The 22,298-nt window shown below is 35.7% G+C and overlaps 1 protein-coding gene across 1 annotated transcript; it reads left to right on the forward strand.

The window, feature by feature from the left end:
* Window positions 1–879: 879 nt before the first annotated feature.
* LOC133336712 (MAP/microtubule affinity-regulating kinase 3-like) lies at window positions 880–20,909 on the forward strand. Its single transcript, XM_061544992.1, has 7 exons — window positions 880–1,019; window positions 14,202–14,301; window positions 14,719–14,830; window positions 18,415–18,571; window positions 19,105–19,213; window positions 19,772–20,014; window positions 20,113–20,909. Exons 3-7 carry the CDS (start codon window positions 14,775–14,777, stop codon window positions 20,907–20,909), a joined length of 1,362 nt encoding a protein of 453 aa, XP_061400976.1. The 5' UTR covers window positions 880–1,019; window positions 14,202–14,301; window positions 14,719–14,774.
* The last annotated feature ends 1,389 nt before the right edge of the window (window positions 20,910–22,298 follow it).

The following is a 22,298-nucleotide window of genomic DNA, read 5'->3' on the forward strand; positions in this document are numbered from 1 at the left end:
TTTATATTCCTCTTCATATCATTACAGCTATTAAATGAAGACATAAAAGTTAATAGAAGCAACAACAACAACAAAAATAAAAAAACATACAAAAGGATCACAAAACAACAGCAACAACAATAAAAACAACACCCAAAGAAATTAAAGGAAAAAATCCACATACAAATTCATCAGTCGATGTAACACGCACTCACACTACCACCACCATCATCATCGGCGTCATTGTATTGGTGTATGTATGTGCAGGCAATAAAACATGATATTTAATGTTCTAGTCAAGTCAAGAGAAAATTCCGCGTAAAGAGAAGAGGAGTGAGAACGAACGACAGAAGGTGTAAACCCCAAAGACAGAAAAAGAAGAAGAAGAACGATATAAAAGAGTTTGAAACAAGTTGTGGTATTACGAAGGGGTAAAGCGAACTGAGGTGTGTGTGTGTGCGACGGAGCCATATCTGCAGCAATAATTTCTTGTTGGTTATCAGCAGTTCAAAGCAAAGTACACAAGGCATTTAACCGGAAAGCCAACATAGAAATCACCTCCAAAGTTATTTTGCACATAAATGCCAAAGTAAAAAGCAGCATACTAACCCATAAACCAAAGCCAAAGGCAAAGGCTACACAAGGAAGCCAGCAAGCCAACAAGCACGTGGCAATAAAAATACCTCAAAAAGGAGCCAAAGCAGAACACACACAACATAATTTTTAAAATACGTTTTCAAAATCGCAACGCATGTTTGAATTTATGTTCAATATTTCAATCGCTTATAATTCATTCGGAAAGTGTCTCTTCCAGAAGGCAACAAGAAATATTGATTTCAATTGAGAAAAAAACAATCCCGAACAGGCGACGACATTCAAACTCCACATTTCAAAATCATCAATAAAAAACAGCAGTCGTGGATACCCACGGTGATTTAATAGAGCCAACAGCGTCCGTGCCAAAGTGTCCCACCAATACCACACCGCCGTATCAGAGGCTTACCAAAGCTCTGCAATGCGATCCAAGATGCGGACACGAGGTGAGTACTTGAGATTTTAAATTTTTTACAAGGACCTCAAAAGGCGAGGTTTTTTCAAGGGTTACAATAGGGGTGGATTTATTAAAGCATATCTTTTCAAGGGTTACAATGGGCGTGGATTTTTAAGAACATTTTTAAGGGGTACCACAAGACGTGTATTTTTTTTAAAGAATGCTTTTTCAGGGTGTCTTACAAGGCGTGGATTTTTTTAAGAATACTTTTTCATGGACCTACACAAGCGTGGATTTTTAAGGAATATTTTCTCAGGGTGTCCCACAAGACGTGGATTTTTTTACGAATACTTTTTCATGAACCTACACAAGGCGTGGGTTTTTTTAAGAATATTTTTTGAGGGTGTCTTATAAGGCGTGGATTTTTGTGGATTTGGATTGGTGTCTTATAAGGCGTGGATTTTTTTTGGATTTGGAAGGCGTGGATTTTTTAAGAATATTTTTTGAGGGTATCTTACAAGGCGTGGATTTTTTTAAGAATATTTTTTGAGGGTATCTTACAAGGCGTGGATTTTTTTAAGAATATTTGTTCATGAACCTACACAAGGCGTGGATTTTTTTAAGAATATTTGTTCATGAACCTACACAAGGCGTGGATTTTTTAAAGAATATTTTTTGAGGGTGTCTTATAAGGCGTGGATTTTTTTGGATTTGGATTGGTGTCATATAAGGCGTGGATTTTTTTGGATTTGGATTGGTGTCATATAAGGCGTGGATTTTTTTGGATTTGGAAGGCGTGGATTTTTTAAGAATATTTTTTGAGGGTATCTTACAAGGCGTAGATTTTTTTAGGAGTATTTTTTGAGGGTATCTTACAAGGCGTGGATTTTTTTAAGAATATTTGTTCATGGACCTACACAAGCGTGGATTTTTAAAGAATATTTGTTCAGGGTGTCCCACAAGAAGTGGATTTTTAAAGAATATATCCTTCAGATCCATATAACAGCACGGGTAGTATCAGCGTCTTGTAAAGTGTAAGTTTGGTCTGGCGGGAGGTGGCCTTGTTTCTAAATTGCTTACATAGATCATAGTAGCATCTATTGGCCATCACTATCCTTCTCCGAATTTTAAAACTGATGTCATTCGTTTTATTTATGGCGGTACCAAGGTATATAAAATCTTTAACTACATCGAAGCAGTAGTTCTCAAGTTCCACAGTTGATCCGAGTCTACTGGACGCCTTGCACGTAGATACCATCAGCTTGGTCTTCTCGCCGTTTAGTGCCAGACCCACTTTGGCAGACTCCTTGGTATGCGTCGATGTGTTTTTCGTGGGTCTTTTCCAGGATTTAGCGCGGAGTGAAAATCTGGTCAATGGTGGATTTGCCAGGTCTTAAGCCGCATTGGTATGGTCCAATAGTGTCATTGAACATTGGCTTCAATCGTTCACACAGCACACTGGATAGCACTTTATATGCGATGGGAAGAAGGCGAAGGCTCTATATTTGGCACATATCGTCTTGTTTTTGTGCACGGGACCCTGGATGCTGAGGTTACAATCGTTGGGCATGCATTCCTCTAGCCAAATTGTACTAATCAGCTGGCGCATGTTCTTGACCAGCATCTTACCACCAGTCTTGAATAGTTCGGCTGGTAACACATTGGCTCCTGCTACTTTATTGTTCTTGAGCCGATTAATTGCTTTTATGACCTCATCTTGGCTAGGCTAGGTGGTATACACTCTATACAATCTCATCTCTTATTGGTTCTGGGGTATCTTCTTCAACGCCACTATTTGATACCAAATGATCTTTCCAGATCTTCAACGCGCTGTCTGTATCTGTCACCAGGTTTCATTCTTTATCTCTACAGGAGGATGTGCCTACACCAAAACCTTCGGTTTGGTGTTTTACTCGTTGGTAAAATTTCCGGACATCATTCTGAGTCGTGTACATCTCGATTTGCTCACGCTCACGTTTTTCTTGTTCTTTCTTCTTTTTTCTGAAAACACGTTTCACCTATCTCCTTTTCTCCCGATAATTCTCCATCACATTACGTGTAGCTACTGCGTGCTAGGTTGCCCTATACACTGCGGTGTTCACATCATTAGCATTTCAGGCCTTAGACAAGGCGTGGATTTTATAAAGAATATTTTTTCAGGCCTTAGACAAGGCGTGGATTTTATAAAGAATATTTTTTCAGGCCTTAGACAAGGCGTGGATTTTATAAAGAATATTTCTTCAGGCCTTAGACAAGGCGTGGATTTTATAAAGAATATTTTTTCAGGCCTTAGACAAGGCGTGGATTTTATAAAGAATATTTTATCAGGTCTTAGACAAGGCGTGGATTTTATAAAGAATATTTTTTCAGGTCTTAGATAAGGCGTGGATATTATAAAGAATATTTTTTTCAGGTCTTAGACAAGGCGTGGATTTTATAAAGAATATTTTTTCAGGTCTTAGACAAGGCGTGGATTTTATAAAGAATATTTTTTCAGGCCTTAGACAAGGCGTGGATTTTATAAAGAATATTTTTTCAGGCCTTAGACAAGGCGTGGATTTTATAAAGAATATTTTTTCAGGTCTTAGACAAGGCGTGGATTTTATAAAGAATATTTTTTCAGGTCTTAGATAAGGCGTGGATATTATAAAGAATATTTTTTTTCAGGTCTTAGACAAGGCGTGGATTTTATAAAGAATATTTTTTCAGGCCTTAGACAAGGCGTGGATTTTATAAAGAATATTTCTTCAGGCCTTAGACAAGGCGTGGATTTTATAAAGAATATTTTTTTCAGGCCTTAGACAAGGCGTGGATTTTATAAAGAATATTTTTTTTCAGGTCTTAGACAAGGCGTGGATTTTATAAAGAATATTTTTTTTCAGGTCTTAGACAAGGCGTGGATTTTATAAAGAATATTTTTTTCAGGCCTTAGACAAGGCGTGGATTTTATAAAGAATATTTTTTCAGGCCTTAGACAAGGCGTGGATTTTATAAAGAATATTTTTTCAGGCCTTAGACAAGGCGTGGATTTTATAAAGAATATTTTTTCAGGCCTTAGACAAGGCGTGGATTTTATAAAGAATATTTTTTCAGGCCTTAGACAAGGCGTGGATTTTATAAAGAATATTTTTTTCAAGAACCTTAACAAGGCGTGGATTTTATAAAGAATATTTTTTCAGGTCTTAGACAAGGCGTGGATTTTATAAAGAATATTTTTTCAGGTCTTAGATAAGGCGTGGATATTATAAAGAATATTTTTTTCAGGTCTTAGACAAGGCGTGGATTTTATAAAGAATATTTTTTCAGGTCTTAGACAAGGCGTGGATTTTATAAAGAATATTTTTTCAGGTCTTAGACAAGGCGTGGATTTTATAAAGAATATTTTTTCAGGTCTTAGACAAGGCGTGGATTTTATAAAGAATATTTTTTCAGGTCTTAGACAAGGCGTGGATTTTATAAAGAATATTTTTTCAGGTCTTAGACAAGGCGTGGATTTTATAAAGAATATTTTTTCAGGTCTTAGACAAGGCGTGGATATTTTAAGGAATATTTTTTCAGGTCTTAGACAAGGCGTGGATTTTATAAAGAATATTTTTTCAGGTCTTAGACAAGGCGTGGATTTTATAAAGAATATTTTTTCAGGTCTTAGACAAGGCGTGGATTTTATAAAGAATATTTTTTCAGGTCTTAGACAAGGCGTGGATTTTATAAAGAATATTTTTTCAGGTCTTAGACAAGGCGTGGATTTTATAAAGAATATTTTTTCAGGTCTTAGACAAGGCGTGGATTTTATAAAGAATATTTTTTCAGGTCTTAGACAAGGCGTGGATTTTATAAAGAATATTTTTTCAGGTCTTAGACAAGGCGTGGATTTTATAAAGAATATTTTTTTCAGGTCTTAGACAAGGCGTCGATTTTATAAAGAATATTTTTTTCAGGTCTTAGACAAGGCGTGGATTTTATAAAGAATATTTTTTAAGGCCTTAGACAAGGCGTGGATTTTATAAAGAATATTTTTTAAGGCCTTAGACAAGGCGTGGATTTTATAAAGAATATTTTTTAAGGCCTTAGACAAGGCGTGGATTTTATAAAGAATATTTTTACAAGGTGTCCCACATTTTCCCATTTTTAATTATTTAAAAAAATAGTTTTCCTTCTTTCCCGCCTAGTGTAATAGTTGCCATATCATCGTTCCCTTATTTCCTTGGAATTTAATTTTCATTTATCCTGTCTACTGAACTATATAATAAACTTGCTAAAAGCATCTCTTATCTGCGACATAACACATAAATGAGAATCCCTATATTTATGTGGTTGCATGGTTGTTGCGATGTATGTGTGTGTCTGCATTGTCATGAATATTCATCAAAAATAACCAAGGTAAAAATCCATAACCATATCCATGTCACTGTCAATTTCAATTACAGGAAATAAACTAACAATGAATACCTTGAACCAAAAACAACAACCAGTACAACAGCAGCAACAACTGGTTACAGACATGTCTGTTGTTATAACACAGACGCACACAAACATACTCACGTGTATACTTACTTACGTAAATGTGTCAGGATATCAGATGTTCCTTAAGACACCACTTGATTTCTTAGTTCGTGTGTGTGTGTAAAGTTTTAATATGAATGAATAATAATGTCGCACACACACACACATACACCCAAACGTGTGTTCGAGATGAATTCAATGTTTATGTATGAGTTGGTGCATGTGTGTATTGTGTGGTTTTCGGGGATATTTCTTGTGTGTTGTAATTTTCACTACGGTTTTGTGGGGTGGTCCTCTTTTCAATATTCATTTTCTTTTGTGGTTCGGTTGTGCGAAGCCCATTTTTCGGATTTTCCCCAAACATACAAATTATTATTTTCACGTCAAATGCTAATTTCTGGAACAATTTGTGGTTAACATTTCTCATTTGGTTCGAAATGTGAGGTTGAAATGTTATACTAATTTAGCCTTTTGATTATAATGTGTGTATGTATACCTTAGGCCCCGTGTGGTGTGAAACTAGCATTTTGATTCCAATTTAAATTTTGGTTTCAAATTTAAAATAAAATTTGTAATACATCTTATCTTGAAGATTTTACAAATTCAAAGATTAAATTTCTTAAGAATAAATAAATTTAAAAAAATAAAACGACCTTGACATATGAAAACTCTGAGGAAAACGTATCAATTTCTGTGAATAAATTTTTGAAATGCAAATCAAATGAACCACTAAAAATACATTTTAATAAGATGTGTTTACGTTTGATAGTAAATTTCCACATATCCTTATATATTCTTTTGTTTTTAACATTGTAATACGATTCATAATTGCAAATAATTCCTGGAAATGTTAAAAGAGCATTTTTAACGAATGTAATGTAATTTTAAGGAACTCAATTATTTTTGAGAACAAAAATAATCTTACATTAAGCCAGAAAATTGGAAAGTAAAACAATGTGATTAACATTTTAAATATAATGAACAGAAATAATTGAGGGCTTTTGTTAAGGAATATTTTTGGATTTTATAAAGAATATATTTTCAAGGACCAACAAAACCGTGGATTTTATAAAAAATATTTTTTAAAGGACCAACAGGGACGTGGATTTTTAAAAGTATATTTTTTCTTTCTAGAACCTACAAAAAGTGTGGTTTTTTTAAAGAATAATTTTTCTACGAACTACATAGTTTTTCTAGAACCTACATAAGGCGTGAATTTATACAAAAATATTTTTTCAATGTGTTCCACAAGACGTGGATATTAAAGAATATTGTTTAAAGTTGTCCCACAAGACGTTGATTTTAAGGAATATTTCTTCTAGGTGTCCCACAAGGCGTGGATTTGTATACCCTTCACCACTCTGTGGTACAGGTTATTATGTCTTTGTGTATATGTTTGTAACAGGCAAAAGGAAAGGATAAAATCGGTTCAGATTTAGATGTAGCTCCCATGTATATTTTCGTCCGATTTAATGTAAACGGTCCCTATATATCTTTCGATTTGCACGAAATTTGGTACATCGTAATGAATTAGGTCTAGAATGATGTGTGCAAGGTTTCGTGAAAATCGGATCAGATTTAGATATAGCTCCCATATATATTTTCGTCCGATTTAAGGTAAATGGTGTACCAAAGTCTCAATATATACTTCCATTTGCATGAAATTTGGCATAGCGTAATGAATTAGGTCTAGAATGATGTGTGTTAAGCTTCGTGAAAATCGGTTCAGATTTCGTGGAAGTCGGTTCAGATTTCGTGGAATTAGGTCTAGAATGATGTGTGCACAGTTTCATGAAAATCGGTTCAGATTTTGATAGAGCTCCCATAAGTATTTTCGTCCCATTTAAGGTAAATGGTGCATTAAAGTCCCTATAAATCTTCCGATTTGCACGAAATTTGGCACAGCGTACTGAATTAAGCTTAGAACGATGTGTGTTAAGTTTCGTGAAAATCGGTTCGGATTTAGATATAGCTCCCATATATATTTTCGTCCGATTTAAGGTAAATGGTGTACCAATGTCTCAATATATACTTCGATTTGCACGATATTTGGCACAGCGTACTGAATTAAGTCTAAACCGATGTGTGTTAAATTTCGTGGATATCGGTTCAGATTTAGATATAGCTCCCATATATATTTTCGTCCGATTTAAGGTAAATGGTGTACCAAAGTCTCAATATATACTTCGATTTGCACGATATTTGGCACAGCGTACTGAATTAAGTCTAAAACGATGTGTGTTAAATTTCGTGGATATCGGTTCAGATTTAGATATAGCTCTCATATATATTTTCGTCCGATTTTAGGTAAGTAGTTCACCAAAGTCCCTTTATATCCTTCGATTTGTACGAAGTTTGGCATAGCGTACTGAATTGAGTCTAGTATGATGAGTAGTGAGTTTCGAGAAAATCGGTTTAAATTTCGACATATCTCACATATATATTTTCGTCCGATTTTATGTAAATGGTGCACCAAGGTCCCTATATATATCCTTCGATTTGCACAACATTTTGCATAGCGTACTGTATTAAGTCTAGAGAGATGTGTGTTAATTTTCGTGAAAATCGGTTCAGATTTAGATATAGCTCCCACATATAGATTGTATTTTTTAACACCGCGGCGTAGCGAATAGCGTGTATCAATAAATCATTTTCCATAAATTTTCCCCATGTTACGCAGGCGGCTCTAAATCTGCTCGTATGAAATTAAAGTTAGGACAGATTGGAGAAAGAGGGAACATAGAGATGCAATTATTAGGATACATATGTACAATATACCCAGAATGGTGAAGGGTATCATATAGTCGGCCCAGTCCGACTTCACTACTTTCCTTACTGGTTTGAAACAACATTTGTTCAAGTTGTCCTACAAGAAAATGTTTTGAAGGACCTATACGAAAAAATGTGACTCATCGAAATGTTGGTTTTACAACTTTTTGGACCAAATCTGTTTCAGACAATTTGGAGTCGTTGTTAATTCTCGAAGAGAGTGTGTGTACCACACTGTGGTGCAGGGTATTATCTAAACAATGTACATGTCGCATTAATTATTCGATTCGGATGAAATTTGGTTCCTCTTATTTATTTGGCTCAAGGATGAACGCTATTGCAATTGGGAAAAATCGGTTCAGATTTTGTACAGCGTGCTGAATTAGGTCCATATTGAACTGAGGGTGGATTTTTAAATTAATATTGGTTGAAGGACTTTTACAGACGTAGAATTCTTAAAGAAGAACCTAATGGGATGTGGGGTTTCAATCGACATTTTTTCTAAGACCCTAGATGCGTGGATTCTTTAAGACATATTTTTCAAAGGCCAACAGGCATTGATTTTTATACCCTACACAACTAAGTTGTCAGGGTATTATAGCTTTATGCAGCCCCAAGAGTTTGTAACGCCGCGAAATATTGGTCCTAGAATCAGAAGATTCAATCACACATTGTTAGATTTTAATGGATTTCACTGGTTTTAACCTACACGACTATGTTGTCAGGGTATTTAGCTTTGTACAGCCCCCAGAATTTGTAACGCCGCGAAATATTGGTCCTTAACCCATCTTTATACCGATCGTCAAATCTCGACTAGCTGAGTCAATCTAGACATGTGTGTCCGTCTGTCCATTATAATTTGTAAACACCTTATGAACCAATCTTCACGAAATTTTGCATGTTGGATGGGCTCTGGCCAATTGGTTTCATCCGTCAATATTTAGGGGGTGAAATTGCCAAATACTTAAATTTTGTGGTCGCTCTAGAGGCCGCGATTATGGCCCAAACATCGCGAAATTTTACATAGAGAAGGGGATCGGGCCAATGAATAAGCACGCCTGTTAAAGATTGGTTTGATAAAGATTGGTAATAGTTAGCGGGTCAAATGGACCCAGACTTTTGGGTGAACAATTATAATAATTGCATTCTAGGACGTATATATTTACTGCTGAGGATCAGCATCGAATAATATTACCAGGCTCGGAATATAGATCTACAGAAAGTAAGATTTCCGAAGTAGTTGTGTAGGGTATGGTAAGATCCGTCCCACTATACTGCTCCGCTCACTGATTTAAATATATATGTATGTCATTCAAAAAGATTAGATTTTTTAAACATATTTTTTACATGTCTATTAAAAAGCATAGGTTTTTTATACCCTACACAACTATGTTGTCAGGGTATTATAGCTTTGTGCAGCCCCAAAAGTTTGTAACGCCGCGAAATATTGGTCCTAGACCCACCTTTAAGTATACCGATCGTCATATCTCGACTAGCTGAGTCGATCTAGACATGTGTGTCCGTCCGTCCGTCCGTCCGTCTGTCCATTATAATTTGTAAACACGATACAGGCCACAGTTATGGACCAATCTTCACGAAATTTTGCATGTAGGATGGGTTCTGTACAATGAAGACCCCTATTGTTTTTGGGAAAGATCGGTTAATATTTAGGGGATGAAATGGACCAAATTCTAAATTTTTGTCGGTTTTTCTGGTCGCTCCAGAGGCCGCAACAATGGTCCGAACATCGTGAAATTTTGCATGGAGAAGGGGATCGGGCCAAAGAATAAGCATGCCTGTTTGGAAAAAGATCGGTCAATATTTAGCGGGTCAAATGGGCCCTGACTTTTGTGTGAAAAATGACAACATTTGTATTCTATGGCGCATATGTTTACCCCTGAAGGACATATACCCGAGAAGTTGATATTATATCCAGGAGGAGTGGTTGACCTTTAAATTAAGACCAATTATATTGTTGTATGTGCTCGGATGTTAGAGTTGCACCTAAATATTTACAGGTATCTCCGTATTCGTATATTATTTAGTAACCCATTATCACTCTGGAGAGCGGAATTATAGCGCTGATCGCTTTGAAGTGTTCCATGAGGTTCCAGTTATGGTCAAGGACAACGCCTATAATTTTCGGTGATGATTAGATAATAATTTTGGAATGAAGTGGACCGAAAACTTAATTTTTTGTGTTTTTTTCGAGTCGATCTATAGACCTCAAATGAAAGCCGAACATCACAACACAACCCACGGTGAAGGGAATCTAGACAATAGCTGTACTGAATACTCGTAATATTCGGAAGATATGTCAGTGTGAGGAAGAGGTGCTGTTTACCTCTAATCGGGCAAGAGGGTGCAAATATCACGAAATATTGCCCAGTCTCGGAATAAACATCCGCAGAAAATTTGAGTTCCGTGGTAGTTGTGTAGGGTATCGTATGGTCGGCCCCGTCCGACTATACTGCTCCGCTCACTGGTTTTAAATTATATTTTCAAGCTCTATCAAGAGACGTTACATTATACACAATTTTTAGGGCCTCCATTTGTCAAAAATATGTTTTATTAAGTAGCGTAGGTAAAACGAGAAGCGTAGAATTTCTAAAGAATGCGAATTTAAAAAAATAGCAAGTAAAAAAGTGTCAGTCGGTGTTGCCGACATGTATATACCCCCAGCCTATTGTTTGCGAAGTTACACACAGATTTTATGTTTAGATTTTTTGGATTTAATGTTGATCAAATTTTATAAAATATTGACCATTTGTGAGGGAAGTTCCAGAAGGAAGGAGGTAGGTTGTCCAAGGTTTGGTTCAAATCTGGCATTCCATTCGCCTGATATTGCATTTATAGGTATTGAAAATGTTAACCATTTGTGGGGAAGTTACCAGAAGGAGTAGACCAATGGTCCCAATCTTCAGACGTAATCCAGACTTTTGGGTTGTGCATAGTTTGGTTCAAATCGGATAGTCCGTTCGCATAATATTATAAAACTAATTTTTAGCACAATTTTGACAATTTGTGGGTGAGTGGACCCATATTCCCCATCATCGAACTTAGACTAAGTTTGGAAGAAATAATAAGATTTGCAAATTTTGGATGAAGTCGGGAGTTATCGTGCGTACCAGCCAAACAGATTGACGGACAACGGACGGCCGGACATGTGTAAATCGACTCCAAATTTTCTGAAACGGATTTGGTCCAAAGAAACATGGCCCTAAAACAAATATTTCTATGAGGCACATTTTCACCGTATCAAAGTGTATATACACTCATTGGCCATACGGCTGAGGGTATAAAAATATGTCAAGGTTCATTTATTAAAATTAATTAATGAGAATGCCAAATTGAATCTACTCTGGTGGGATATACGATAAAAACCTTCAAAATACCAAAAAGGTTGTGGAGGTTTTTGTGGAGGAGGTGCCGTTCAAAATATGGACCATATATAGGCCGTTTTCCCCATTGATGTATGCCAGCCTTAAAGAACTCGGATTGCCAAATTATAGCCCTGTCGTTTGGAGAATGCGGTTAACACTTTAAAATATCGAAAATGGATCAGAACAAATAAATGGGGGGTTATATCTACAAATAGTCATATATAGACCTATATTGAAAATTTCTACAAAGATGTTTTCTACCTACTGTGAACCCAAATTCCAGTTATTTTGGTTAAATAATGTCCTTTCTTAAACAAAATTGCATGTTCTATTTTTCTATTTTTTTACTAAAATTCAAATGTAAAAAAAAGTAAAGAAAAATGCGTTTAAAGTTTGAGAATCACTCTTGCCGTCACTTGATGATGTTATTGTATCATCGACTTTATCTTGAAGAGTTCTTGAGATTTTCACTTGAAATTTTTGAATTAGTGTAGATTCGAAAAACTAAATAAAAATTTTTGACACCGAGAATGGGTGAGTCCCCTTAATTCGAATTTTCAAAAGCATATAGCTCCCATGTAGCGGGTCTTGGCAAATATCGGTATTTTACGGATTTTAGGCGGATTTTCCGACCGAAATCGCATATCGGGTTTTTAGAAACCAAAATACATATGTGCCGGCAATTATTAAACCTGGGCCATGGTCCAGCCCAATTATCTGTATTTGGCATTGTGGAGTTTTAGAATCCTTGTAGAATTTTGAATCTGTGCAGAAAATCATTATAGGCCATGTTATCACATATCCCCATAAAAAACCGGGCCAATTTCCGGTATTTTGATTGTGGCTTCATTTGGGATTTTGAGGTTTTGTAGACTTACAAACATCTGCTCAGGAAAAAAAGGATCAATACTGGTCCATGTCTTTATGTAGCCTTCAAATAAAGGTCTCACCCTACTTTTGGAATTTTGAGGCTTGTAGGAGCGTTTTCTAAACGAAAAGTCTCCAACTGGCATTTCGGGGTTTTGAAGGCTGACATTTGGAGGCGACACAAAATTTTAAAGTTCCAGTTTCATGGCAAAAAAAAATAATTATCGCTTAAAAATTTTTGAAATAGGTTAAAATTTGTAAATACATACAGGGGTCCTGATTAATATTTGCTATTTTAAAGTTTCTAGCCTAGTTTTACAACCTTAGTGTCTTCAATTTGAAATTTTATTTCCCTCAGAGTATAAACATTCCACTAGATAAAAAAAAACGTATAATACAACGCCAATATTGACCCTTGTAAAAGTCGATTTCAAAATATAATTGTATAACCCCTGAATTTAATTTACGTTGACAAACCTACTTAAAATAAATATTAACCAGTGAGCGGAGCAGTATAGTCGGACGGGTCCGACCATGCGATACCCTACACAACTACAACGAACTCTAACTTTCTGAGGATGTTTATTCCGAGTCTGAGTAATATTTCGTGATATTTGCCCCCTCTTGTCCGATTAGAGGTTAACAACACCTCTTCCATACTTTTTTCGAATATTCCGTACAGTCCTTCTAATTACTTGTCCAGATTACCTTCTCGGTGGGTTGTGTTGTGATTTTCGGATTATACTCTACTCGAAAACACACAAAAAATTATGTTTTCGGTCCATTTCATCCCAAAATTTTAATCTGATCATCACCGAAAATTGTAGGCGTTGTTCTTGACCATAACTGGAACTTCATAAAAAATTTCAAAGCCATCAGCGCGATATTTCTCCCTCTAATGTGGTAATGGGTTACTAAATAATATCTGAATACGTAAGCACCTGTAAATATTTGACTGTAACTCCCACATCTGAGTAGATACATCACTATATTTGGTATCAATTTAAAGGCCAACCACTCCTCTTGGATATGCTAGCAACTCCTGTGGTCTACATCCTCCAGGAGTAAATATATATGCCATAGAATACAAATTTTGTCATTTTTCACACAAAAGTCAGGGTCCATTTGACCCGCTAAATATTGACCGATCTTTATCAAAACATGCATGCTTATTCTCTGGCCCGATCCCCTTCTCCATGCTAAAATTCGCGGTGTTTGGGCCATAATTGCGGCCTCTGGAGCGACCAGAAAAACCGAAAAAAATTTAGTATTTGGTCCATTTCATCCCCTAAATATTAACCGATCTTTTCCAAAAACAATAGGGGTCTTTATTGGCCAGAACCCATCCTACATGCAAAATTTCGTGAAGATTGGTCCATAACTGTGGCCCGTATCGTGTTTACAAATTATAATGGACAGACGGACGGACGGACGGACACACATGTCTAGATCGACTCAGCTAGTCGAGATATGACGATCGGTATACTTAAAGGTGGGTCTAGGACCAATAGTTCGCGGCGTTACAAACATTTGGGGCTGCACAAAGCTATAATACCCTGACAACATAGTTGTGTAGGGTATAAAAATTCAATTTTGAAAATTTCATCAAAACACCACCTACAACAAAATTATAATTAAATTACACATTTTTAATTAGACAATTATATGAAAATACAATTTTATTTTTTCTATTATTTCCATTTTTGCAGGTAACCGTTGGCCGACGCATTGGTCTCTACAGATTTTGTGGCGATATAGGACGTGGCAATTTTTCCAAAGTCAAATTAGCTGTACACCAGCTAACACGAGGTAAGTCCACACACACACGGGTATTCCATCCAACCAACCCGCACACACTAAAACGTAAATAATTTATAAAACATGGCCAATAGATGGATGGATACGCACATTAGTAGTATGTGTGGCTTTTAGTTTAATTAAAAAACAAAACAATAGTGGAAACTAAAACTATTGTTGTTGTTGCTTCTGCTGCCAGTTTGAAATATGACTTTGAAATGAAATTATTTCATGTGTTATTTATTTGTCTTTTCTCTGCTTCTCTTTATCTCTTTGCTTTCTTTTGCATTTTGTGGTCTACCAACGATATCCTGACTATTTGCTTTATGGATCTAAATGTGTGCGTGTGCCGATGCATTCTTCTGCTTCTTCTGGGAACTCGTCTGCATGTAAATCATTTGTTGTCCTCCTGATGTCCTGACCACACAGACAAAGTTGCCATCAAAGTAGTTGACCGAGCTGGACTGGATGCCAAAGCATTGCGTATGCTTTCAAGTGAAATTGCCACACTTGAATGTGTTCATCATCCTAATATTTTAAGGTTAGTATGTATGTATGTGTAAATATTCGTCTGTAGGTTTTGAAGTGTGGTAATTGCCTAAGTACTTGACATTATTTTCTCCTATTAGATAAATAACACTTTCGAAAAATGCTTGAAGTATTTTTAAAGGATTTGAAGTGAGACAATTGTTTTTAGTCCGAAAGGACATGTAGTCAAAAGGACACACAGGTTTACATTTATAATTTTTAGTGGACTACAATATAATAGAATATTTTTTCAAGGGCCGATCTACACAAGGCGTCGATTTTTTAAAGAATATTATTTCAAGGCCTACTTAGACAAGGCGTGAATTTTTTAAAGAATATTTTTTCAAGGCCTACTTAGACAAGGCGTGGATTTTTTAAAGAATATTTTTTCAAGGCCTACTTAGACAAGGCGTGGATTTTTTAAAGAATATTTTTTCAAGGCCTACTTAGACAAGGTGTGGATTTTTTAAGGAATATTTTTTCAAGGCCTACTTAGACAAGGCGTGGATTTTTTAAGGAATATTTTTTCAAGGCCTACCTTAGACAAGGCGTGGATTTTTTAAAGAATATTTTTTCAAGGCCTACTTAGACAAGGCGTGGATTTTTTAAAGAATATTTTTTCAAGGCCTACTTAGACAAGGCGTGGATTTTTTAAAGAATATTTTTTCAAGGCCTACTTAGACAAGGCGTGGATTTTTTAAAGAATATTTTTTCAAGGCCTACCTTAGACAAGGCGTGGATTTTTTAAAGAATATTTTTTCAAGGCCTACCTTAGACAAGGCGTGGATTTTTTAAAGAATATTTTTTCAAGGCCTACCTTAGACAAGGCGTGGATTTTTTAAAGAATGTTTTTTTCAAGGCCTGCATAGGCAAGGCGTGGATTTTTTAAAGAATATTTTTTCAAGGCCTACCTTAGACAAGGCGTGGATTTTTTAAAGAATATTTTTTCAAGGTCTACTCAGACAAGGTGTGGATTTTTTAAAGAATATTTTTTCAAGGTCTACTCAGACAAGGTGTGGATTTTTTAAAGAATATTTTTTTCAAGGCCTACTTAGACAAGGCGTGGATTTTTTTAAAGAATATTTTAGACAAGGCGTGGATTTTTTTAAAGAATATTTTAGACAAGGCGTGGATTTTTTTAAAGAATATTTTAGACAAGGCGTGGATTTTTTTAAAGAATATTTTAGACAAGGCGTGGATTTTTTTAAAGAATATTTTAGACAAGGCGTGGATTTTTTTAAAGAATATTTTAGACAAGGCGTGGATTTTTTTAAAGAATATTTTAGACAAGGCGTGGATTTTTTTAAAGAATATTTTAGACAAGGCGTGGATTTTTTTAAAGAATATTTTAGACAAGGCGTGGATTTTTTTAAAGAATATTTTAGACAAGGCGTGGATTTTTTTAAAGAATATTTTAGACAAGGCGTGGATTTTTTTAAAGAATATTTTAGACAAGGCGTGGATTTTTTTAAAGAATATTTTAGACAAGGCGTGGATTTTTTTAAAGAATATTTTAGACAAGGCGTGGATTTTTTTAAAGAATATTTTAGACAAGGCGTGGATTTTTTTAAAGAATATTTTAGACAAGGCGTGGATTTTTTTAAAGAATATTTTAGACAAGGCGTGGATTTTTTTAAAGAATATTTTAGACAAGGCGTGGATTTTTTTAAAGAATATTTTAGACAAGGCGTGGATTTTTTTAAAGAATATTTTAGACAAGGCGTGGATTTTTTTAAAGAATATTTTAGACAAGGCGTGGATTTTTTTAAAGAATATTTTAGACAAGGCGTGGATTTTTTTAAAGAATATTTTAGACAAGGCGTGGATTTTTTTAAAGAATATTTTAGACAAGGCGTGGACACTTCACCACACTGTGGTACAGGGTATTATGCCTTTGTACATATGTTTGTAACAGGCAAAAGGAAACGAGACAGACACATGGTTCCTTTTGAGAATATGCATAGAATCACTTCTGAGTCGATTTATGCATGTCCGTCCGTCCGTCTGTCCGTCTGTAGATGTTAAATTGTAAACAAGGTCGCATTTACAATCCAATTTGGATGAAATTTGGCACAAGTCACTTATTTGGCCCAAGGACGAACCCTATTGAAATTGGGAAAAATCGGTTCAGATTTAGATATAGCTCCCATATATAGTTTCGTCCGATTTAAGGTAAATGGGGCACCAAAGTCCCTCTATATATTTCGTTTTGCATGGAATTTGGCATAGAGTACTGAATTAGGTCCAGAATGATGTGTGCCTAGTTTCGAGAAAATCGGTTCAGATTTAGATATAGCTCCCATATATAGTTTCGTCCGATTTAAGGTAAATGGGGCACCAATGTCCCTCTATTTCTTTCGATTTGCATTAAATTTGGCACAGCGTACTTAATTAAGTCTAAAATGATGTCTGCCAAATTTCGTGAAAATCGTTCCAGATTTAGATATAGCTCCCATATATAGTTTCGTCCGATTTCATGTAAATGGTGCACCAAAGTCCCTATATATCTTTCCATTTGCACGAAATTTAGCATGACGTATTGAATTGAGCCTAGAGCGATGTCTGCCAAGTTTCGTGAAAATCGGTTCGGATCTAGATATATATTTTTTGTCTGATTTAATTTAAATAATGTGTGAAAGTTCTTATGTTGCATAGCGTACTGAATTTAGTCCAGAATTTTGTGTGCCATCGGTTGAGATTTAGATATGGCTGATATGAAGTAATTGACGCACCAAAAAACCAATATATGGCTGATAGGAACTAAACGTACCGAAATTAGTATAACTTAACCTGTGACATGTTTCGTTGAAATCGTTTCATATATTAGTATAGCTTCCATATATATTTTCGTCCGATTTTAAGTAAATTGTACATCCAACTCCTCATGTTTGTCATATTGACATCAAATTTTGCACAACGTACAAAATTGAGCCTAGAATAACGTAGTTACGTTTTCTTGAAGTCGATTAGTTTGAAGTCGATTTTCATACTTTTGTCCCAAACGAATGACATGTTTATGGATAGATCTAGTCCGATTCACACTTAGAAAAATAGCACATATGTTATTTCATCCAATTTCATGTTAATAATGCTGTTTAATATACCCATAGTGGTGAAGAGTATCATATAGTCGGCCCCGTCCGACTTTACTACTTTCCTTACTGGGTTAAATAATATTTTAGTCAAGGCCTACTTAGACAAGGCGTGGATTTTTAAAGAATATTTTTTCAAGGCCTACTTAGACAAGGCGTGGATTTTTTAAAGAATATTTTTTCAAGGCCTACTTAGACAAGGCGTGGATTTTTTAAAGAATATTTTTTCAAGGCCTACTTAGACAAGGCGTGGATTTTTTAAAGAATATTTTTTCAAGGCCTATTTTTATACTACCCTAAAATTAACTTTTACTATTTCAGGAATCTAATCTAACCAACAAAACTAAACACGTACTTTCATTACTAATTTATTTATACGAATGTTTTTCTTCTTCTTCTTTTTCTCTTTCCTTATAAAATTCTGCCCTGCTGTGCGAATGCTGTGAATATATAAAAATGTCATTGTGTATGCTAATGTCACTGCTGGCGGTTACCCGCTGTATAGGCTTTTTGAGGTAGTCGAAACGCTGGGTCGTGTCTATCTAGTCACCGAATGGATTCGTGGTGGTGAATTATACAATCATATTACCCAAGGTGGTCCATTACGTGAAATTCATGCAGCTCCCCTCTTTAAACAATTGTTATTGGCTGTGAAACATATGGTAAGTTAAAGTGCTGTGTTTGTTGGTTTTTTATTAGCTAAACACAGTGAGACAGTGGGATCCGGATAAATGTAATTTGGAACAAACATTAAAAGGAGCTCCTGGTTTCCCTGGTTTGACTCCTAAGGGATGACTAGAAATTGATTTTTGATATGTATGCAATAACAAATTTCCCCATTGCAATTATCCGGAGCTGACTGTAGTTACAATAGTATTTTTGTATTCATCTGTAACACCCACACACAGACTCATATTTCTCGTAATTCCAGCACGTGACTCCTCTCAAAAGGTTATTACACGCCAACAAATTTTGTAATTTTTTCAAAAGTGTCAATGTGTGTGTGTCTGTGTATTTCTATGTACTTGTATGTGTGTACGAAATTATTACTTAAGAAATTATTACTTACTCGTCCGGTTCTAATTGCTCTTTGTTCTAACAATTTATTTGTTGTTGTCTTTACATTTTTTCATTAATTTGTTTGTCTTCTTTTTGTTGTTCTCCATTTCTCTATTTTATTCTCCAACAACAACAGCACAGTTTGGGTTTTGTTCATCGTGACATAAAGGCCGAAAATGTTCTGCTCCTGTCAGAGGATCGCCTAAAGTTGGCTGACTTTGGTTTTAGCACACAATTACTTAATGGTGAGTACATAAATACACATACATACATGTGTTGTAATTTGACATAGCTTTGGATGAAAGGTTAATGACCCCCTCCTAGCTCCTCATTGTATTGTTGTCAGTTCTAGGAAACGATAAAACAGTCAGAGTTTGTGTTTTCTTTTTTGAAATGTCTGAAGCTGAGAGGATAAGGGAATAATGATTGGAAAAACTAAATTCAGCCAGGCTGAATTGAAGATCTCCTTTAGAAACCCTAATTCAGCCAGGCTGAATTGAAGATTTCCTATAGAAACCTTAATTCAGACAATTGAATTGAAGATTTCCTATAGAAATCTAAATTCAGCCAGGCTGAATTGAAGATTTCCTATAGAAATCTAAATTCAGCCAGGCTGAATTGAAGATTTCCTATAGAAACCTTAATTAAGCCCGGCTGAATTGAAGATTTCCTATAGAAACCTTAATTCAGCCAGGCTGAATTGAAGATATCTACATAGAATGTGCATTTTTTAAATATTTTTCAATGTCCTACGTAAGTCGAGAATTTTTTTTTAAATATTTGGTTTTTTGTTTTATTTTTAGGCCCCAATCAAAAACTTGATACATTCTGTGGTTCGCCACCCTATGCTGCACCAGAATTATTTTCGGATGACCACTATATTGGAGCTCCCGTTGATGTATGGGCATTGGGTATATTATTGTATTTTATGGTGGTGGGCAATATGCCATTTCGGGCCCCCACAATACCGGGACTGAAGGCAGCCATACTCAAAGGAGACTATCTCTTGCCGGGTCAACTGAGTCTGCCATGTATAAGACTAATACGTAAGTACAGATATTCAAAACCCTCACACATTCTCCATGACAAATTTTAATGGACATCCTTCCCATTTCCTCGATTTCTTCCTCTCTCTCCTCCGCAGAACGTATTTTAATCCATATCCCAATACGTCGACCCACCATCGATGACATGCTGAACAGTCAATTTATAACCCATCCAAAACTTAGTGCCGAACTGATGCAACACGAAATTAATTTACGCACCAAATCTGCCAAACGTTCCGGCTTTTGGGTGCGTTCCAAATCGCGACGCATGCGCAAACAATATTCGCTGCGCGAACGCTACATGGAGTTAACCAATAAACCGCCAATAAATATGAACACAAAACGCACAGACGGATTTTTCGTCGATAATTTCCTACAACCCATAGAATTGGCCAAAGATTTACCCCTGGAACCGATTAAAGAGCAGTCACGCAGTAATACCCCCAAGCGATCATTTTTATGTGGCACCCTAAAGAAGAAAGTCGGTCCCATGGAAACGGAAAATGAAAGACAGCTCAATAATGGCACACTGGGTCAACAGAAATTACAATGGAATAATATTTTGGCTGCAGTACCTCCCGAATGTCCACTCTTTAAGAATTATGATAATGAAACCGGGCCATGTATTATGTTTCCCACAGATACGGAGGATATGAGTAAGTTAACACCCCTCGAACAGGAGGCTCGACAAATTCTCGAAGAGTTGGGCATAACAACGGAAATGCTGATGCAGGCTGCTCAGAATGGTCCACGAAGTGATATCATTGGTGCCTATCGCATTGTCATCAATCGTTTGCAGAAACAGTCGTGGTTGGCCCGAAAACATGTCGAAATGGCCCTGCAAGAAATGCCCAAAACGGAAAAGAAAATTGAACGCTCCTGCTGCATACTGTAAGGATCAACGAACGGGTAATTAACGAAAAAATGGGGTATAACCTCAGGAATGTTAGAAAAATGAAATCGGGATGGCACTTTCGCCATCCTTTGCTTTGGGTAGTCTTCGCAAAACAAGTCAAATATTTACAAAAACTAATTTCAAACCCAAAACAAACATGATAAAAAATCCAAATAGATTTCCACACTAAGAATTTAAACAAAACGTGATGTGTACTGACAGTATAAATAGTCCGTTGGTCTGTTTTTTTCTATGATTAATTAAAAATAAAACAGGTAGTTTTAAAAATTACGAGGGTTACGAAATACCAGTTAACGATATCTGCAATTTGGTGTCCGCAATGAATTTCTTCTCGGCATATGATGAGCTATATGATAGACGAATAACTTTCAATCAGCCGTCAAGTTTTAAGATGGGTGCGTTTCGTGAAAGTATTTTTGGAGGGACTTTTACAAAGTAGATATTTCAATATTGCCAAGGACTGAGTTTATTTAATTTTTTTTTTCAAAAACTTCCAGAATTTTTAAAAACATTTTTCTCCGGCTTTAAGATCTGGTTTTTCGTACGAGTTGACTCTCGTTTCATATTTTGAGTTCTCATTGGGTTGTAAATCATTTTATGGGAGATATACCCAGTTTTGGGTATATCTCCCATATAAAGTTCCAGCTTCGTTACAGGTAATTATTTTCCTGATTTTTTGGCACATTTTCTGAGTATATCTGAATATATTTTAGGGTTACGAACATACTGTAATTTTGCATTGCGGGCCTAATCTCAAAGGCCCGATCATTTTACATGTCTCTACATAGCTCCTACAGAAAGGTCACGGATCATTTCCCGTATGTTCAAGGTCATATGCCGCCTTTCCAATCTGAGTGCCTACAGCATGGTATTTCGTTTATTCCTGCAGCAATTTTTTATTTTTATTTATTTATTTATTTATTTATATATTTCATAGTGCCCAGTCTTTCGACCTTAAGGCTGTAAGCTACATTTCACAATTAAATATAAAATTTATCGTATTAAGCGGCTTAAATGTAAAAGGGAGGGATATTGAACTACTAAAGGGATATTGAACTACTAAAGGGATATTGAACTACTTTTTAATGGTATAGGTCAAAAATTCACCCCATCGGAATATTAATTTTACACCCAATGTTTCTTTAGACCAAATCCATTTCAAACAATTTCGAGTAGATTTACAAGTGTCCGTCTATCTGTCTGGCCGGCTGCTGCGCACGATAACTCTCAAAGGCAGTAACCTATTTTATCCAAACTTTGCCCATCATAATATTTCTTCTAAACTTAGTTCAAGTTCAAAGATAGATAATATCGGTCAACTCCTTTTGGTACCTATAATATAACTCGAAAGAAGTATCCGGATTGAAG

The sequence above is a fragment of the Musca vetustissima genome, unplaced genomic scaffold (assembly GCF_032173495.1).
Source record: "Musca vetustissima isolate MV318-11 ecotype Yass unplaced genomic scaffold, APGP_CSIRO_Mvet_v1 utg37201, whole genome shotgun sequence".
NCBI lineage: Eukaryota > Metazoa > Arthropoda > Insecta > Diptera > Muscidae > Musca > Musca vetustissima.

Coding starts and splice junctions, on each gene's coding strand:
- LOC133336712 (XM_061544992.1), top strand. CDS start 14,775: ATGCTTTCAAGTGAAATTGCCACACTTGAATGTGTTCATCATCCTAAT. Junction 14,831..18,414: donor CATCATCCTAATATTTTAAG/GTTAGTATGTAT, acceptor CCCGCTGTATAG/GCTTTTTGAGGTAGTCGAAA. Junction 19,214..19,771: donor TAGCACACAATTACTTAATG/GTGAGTACATAA, acceptor TTTTATTTTTAG/GCCCCAATCAAAAACTTGAT.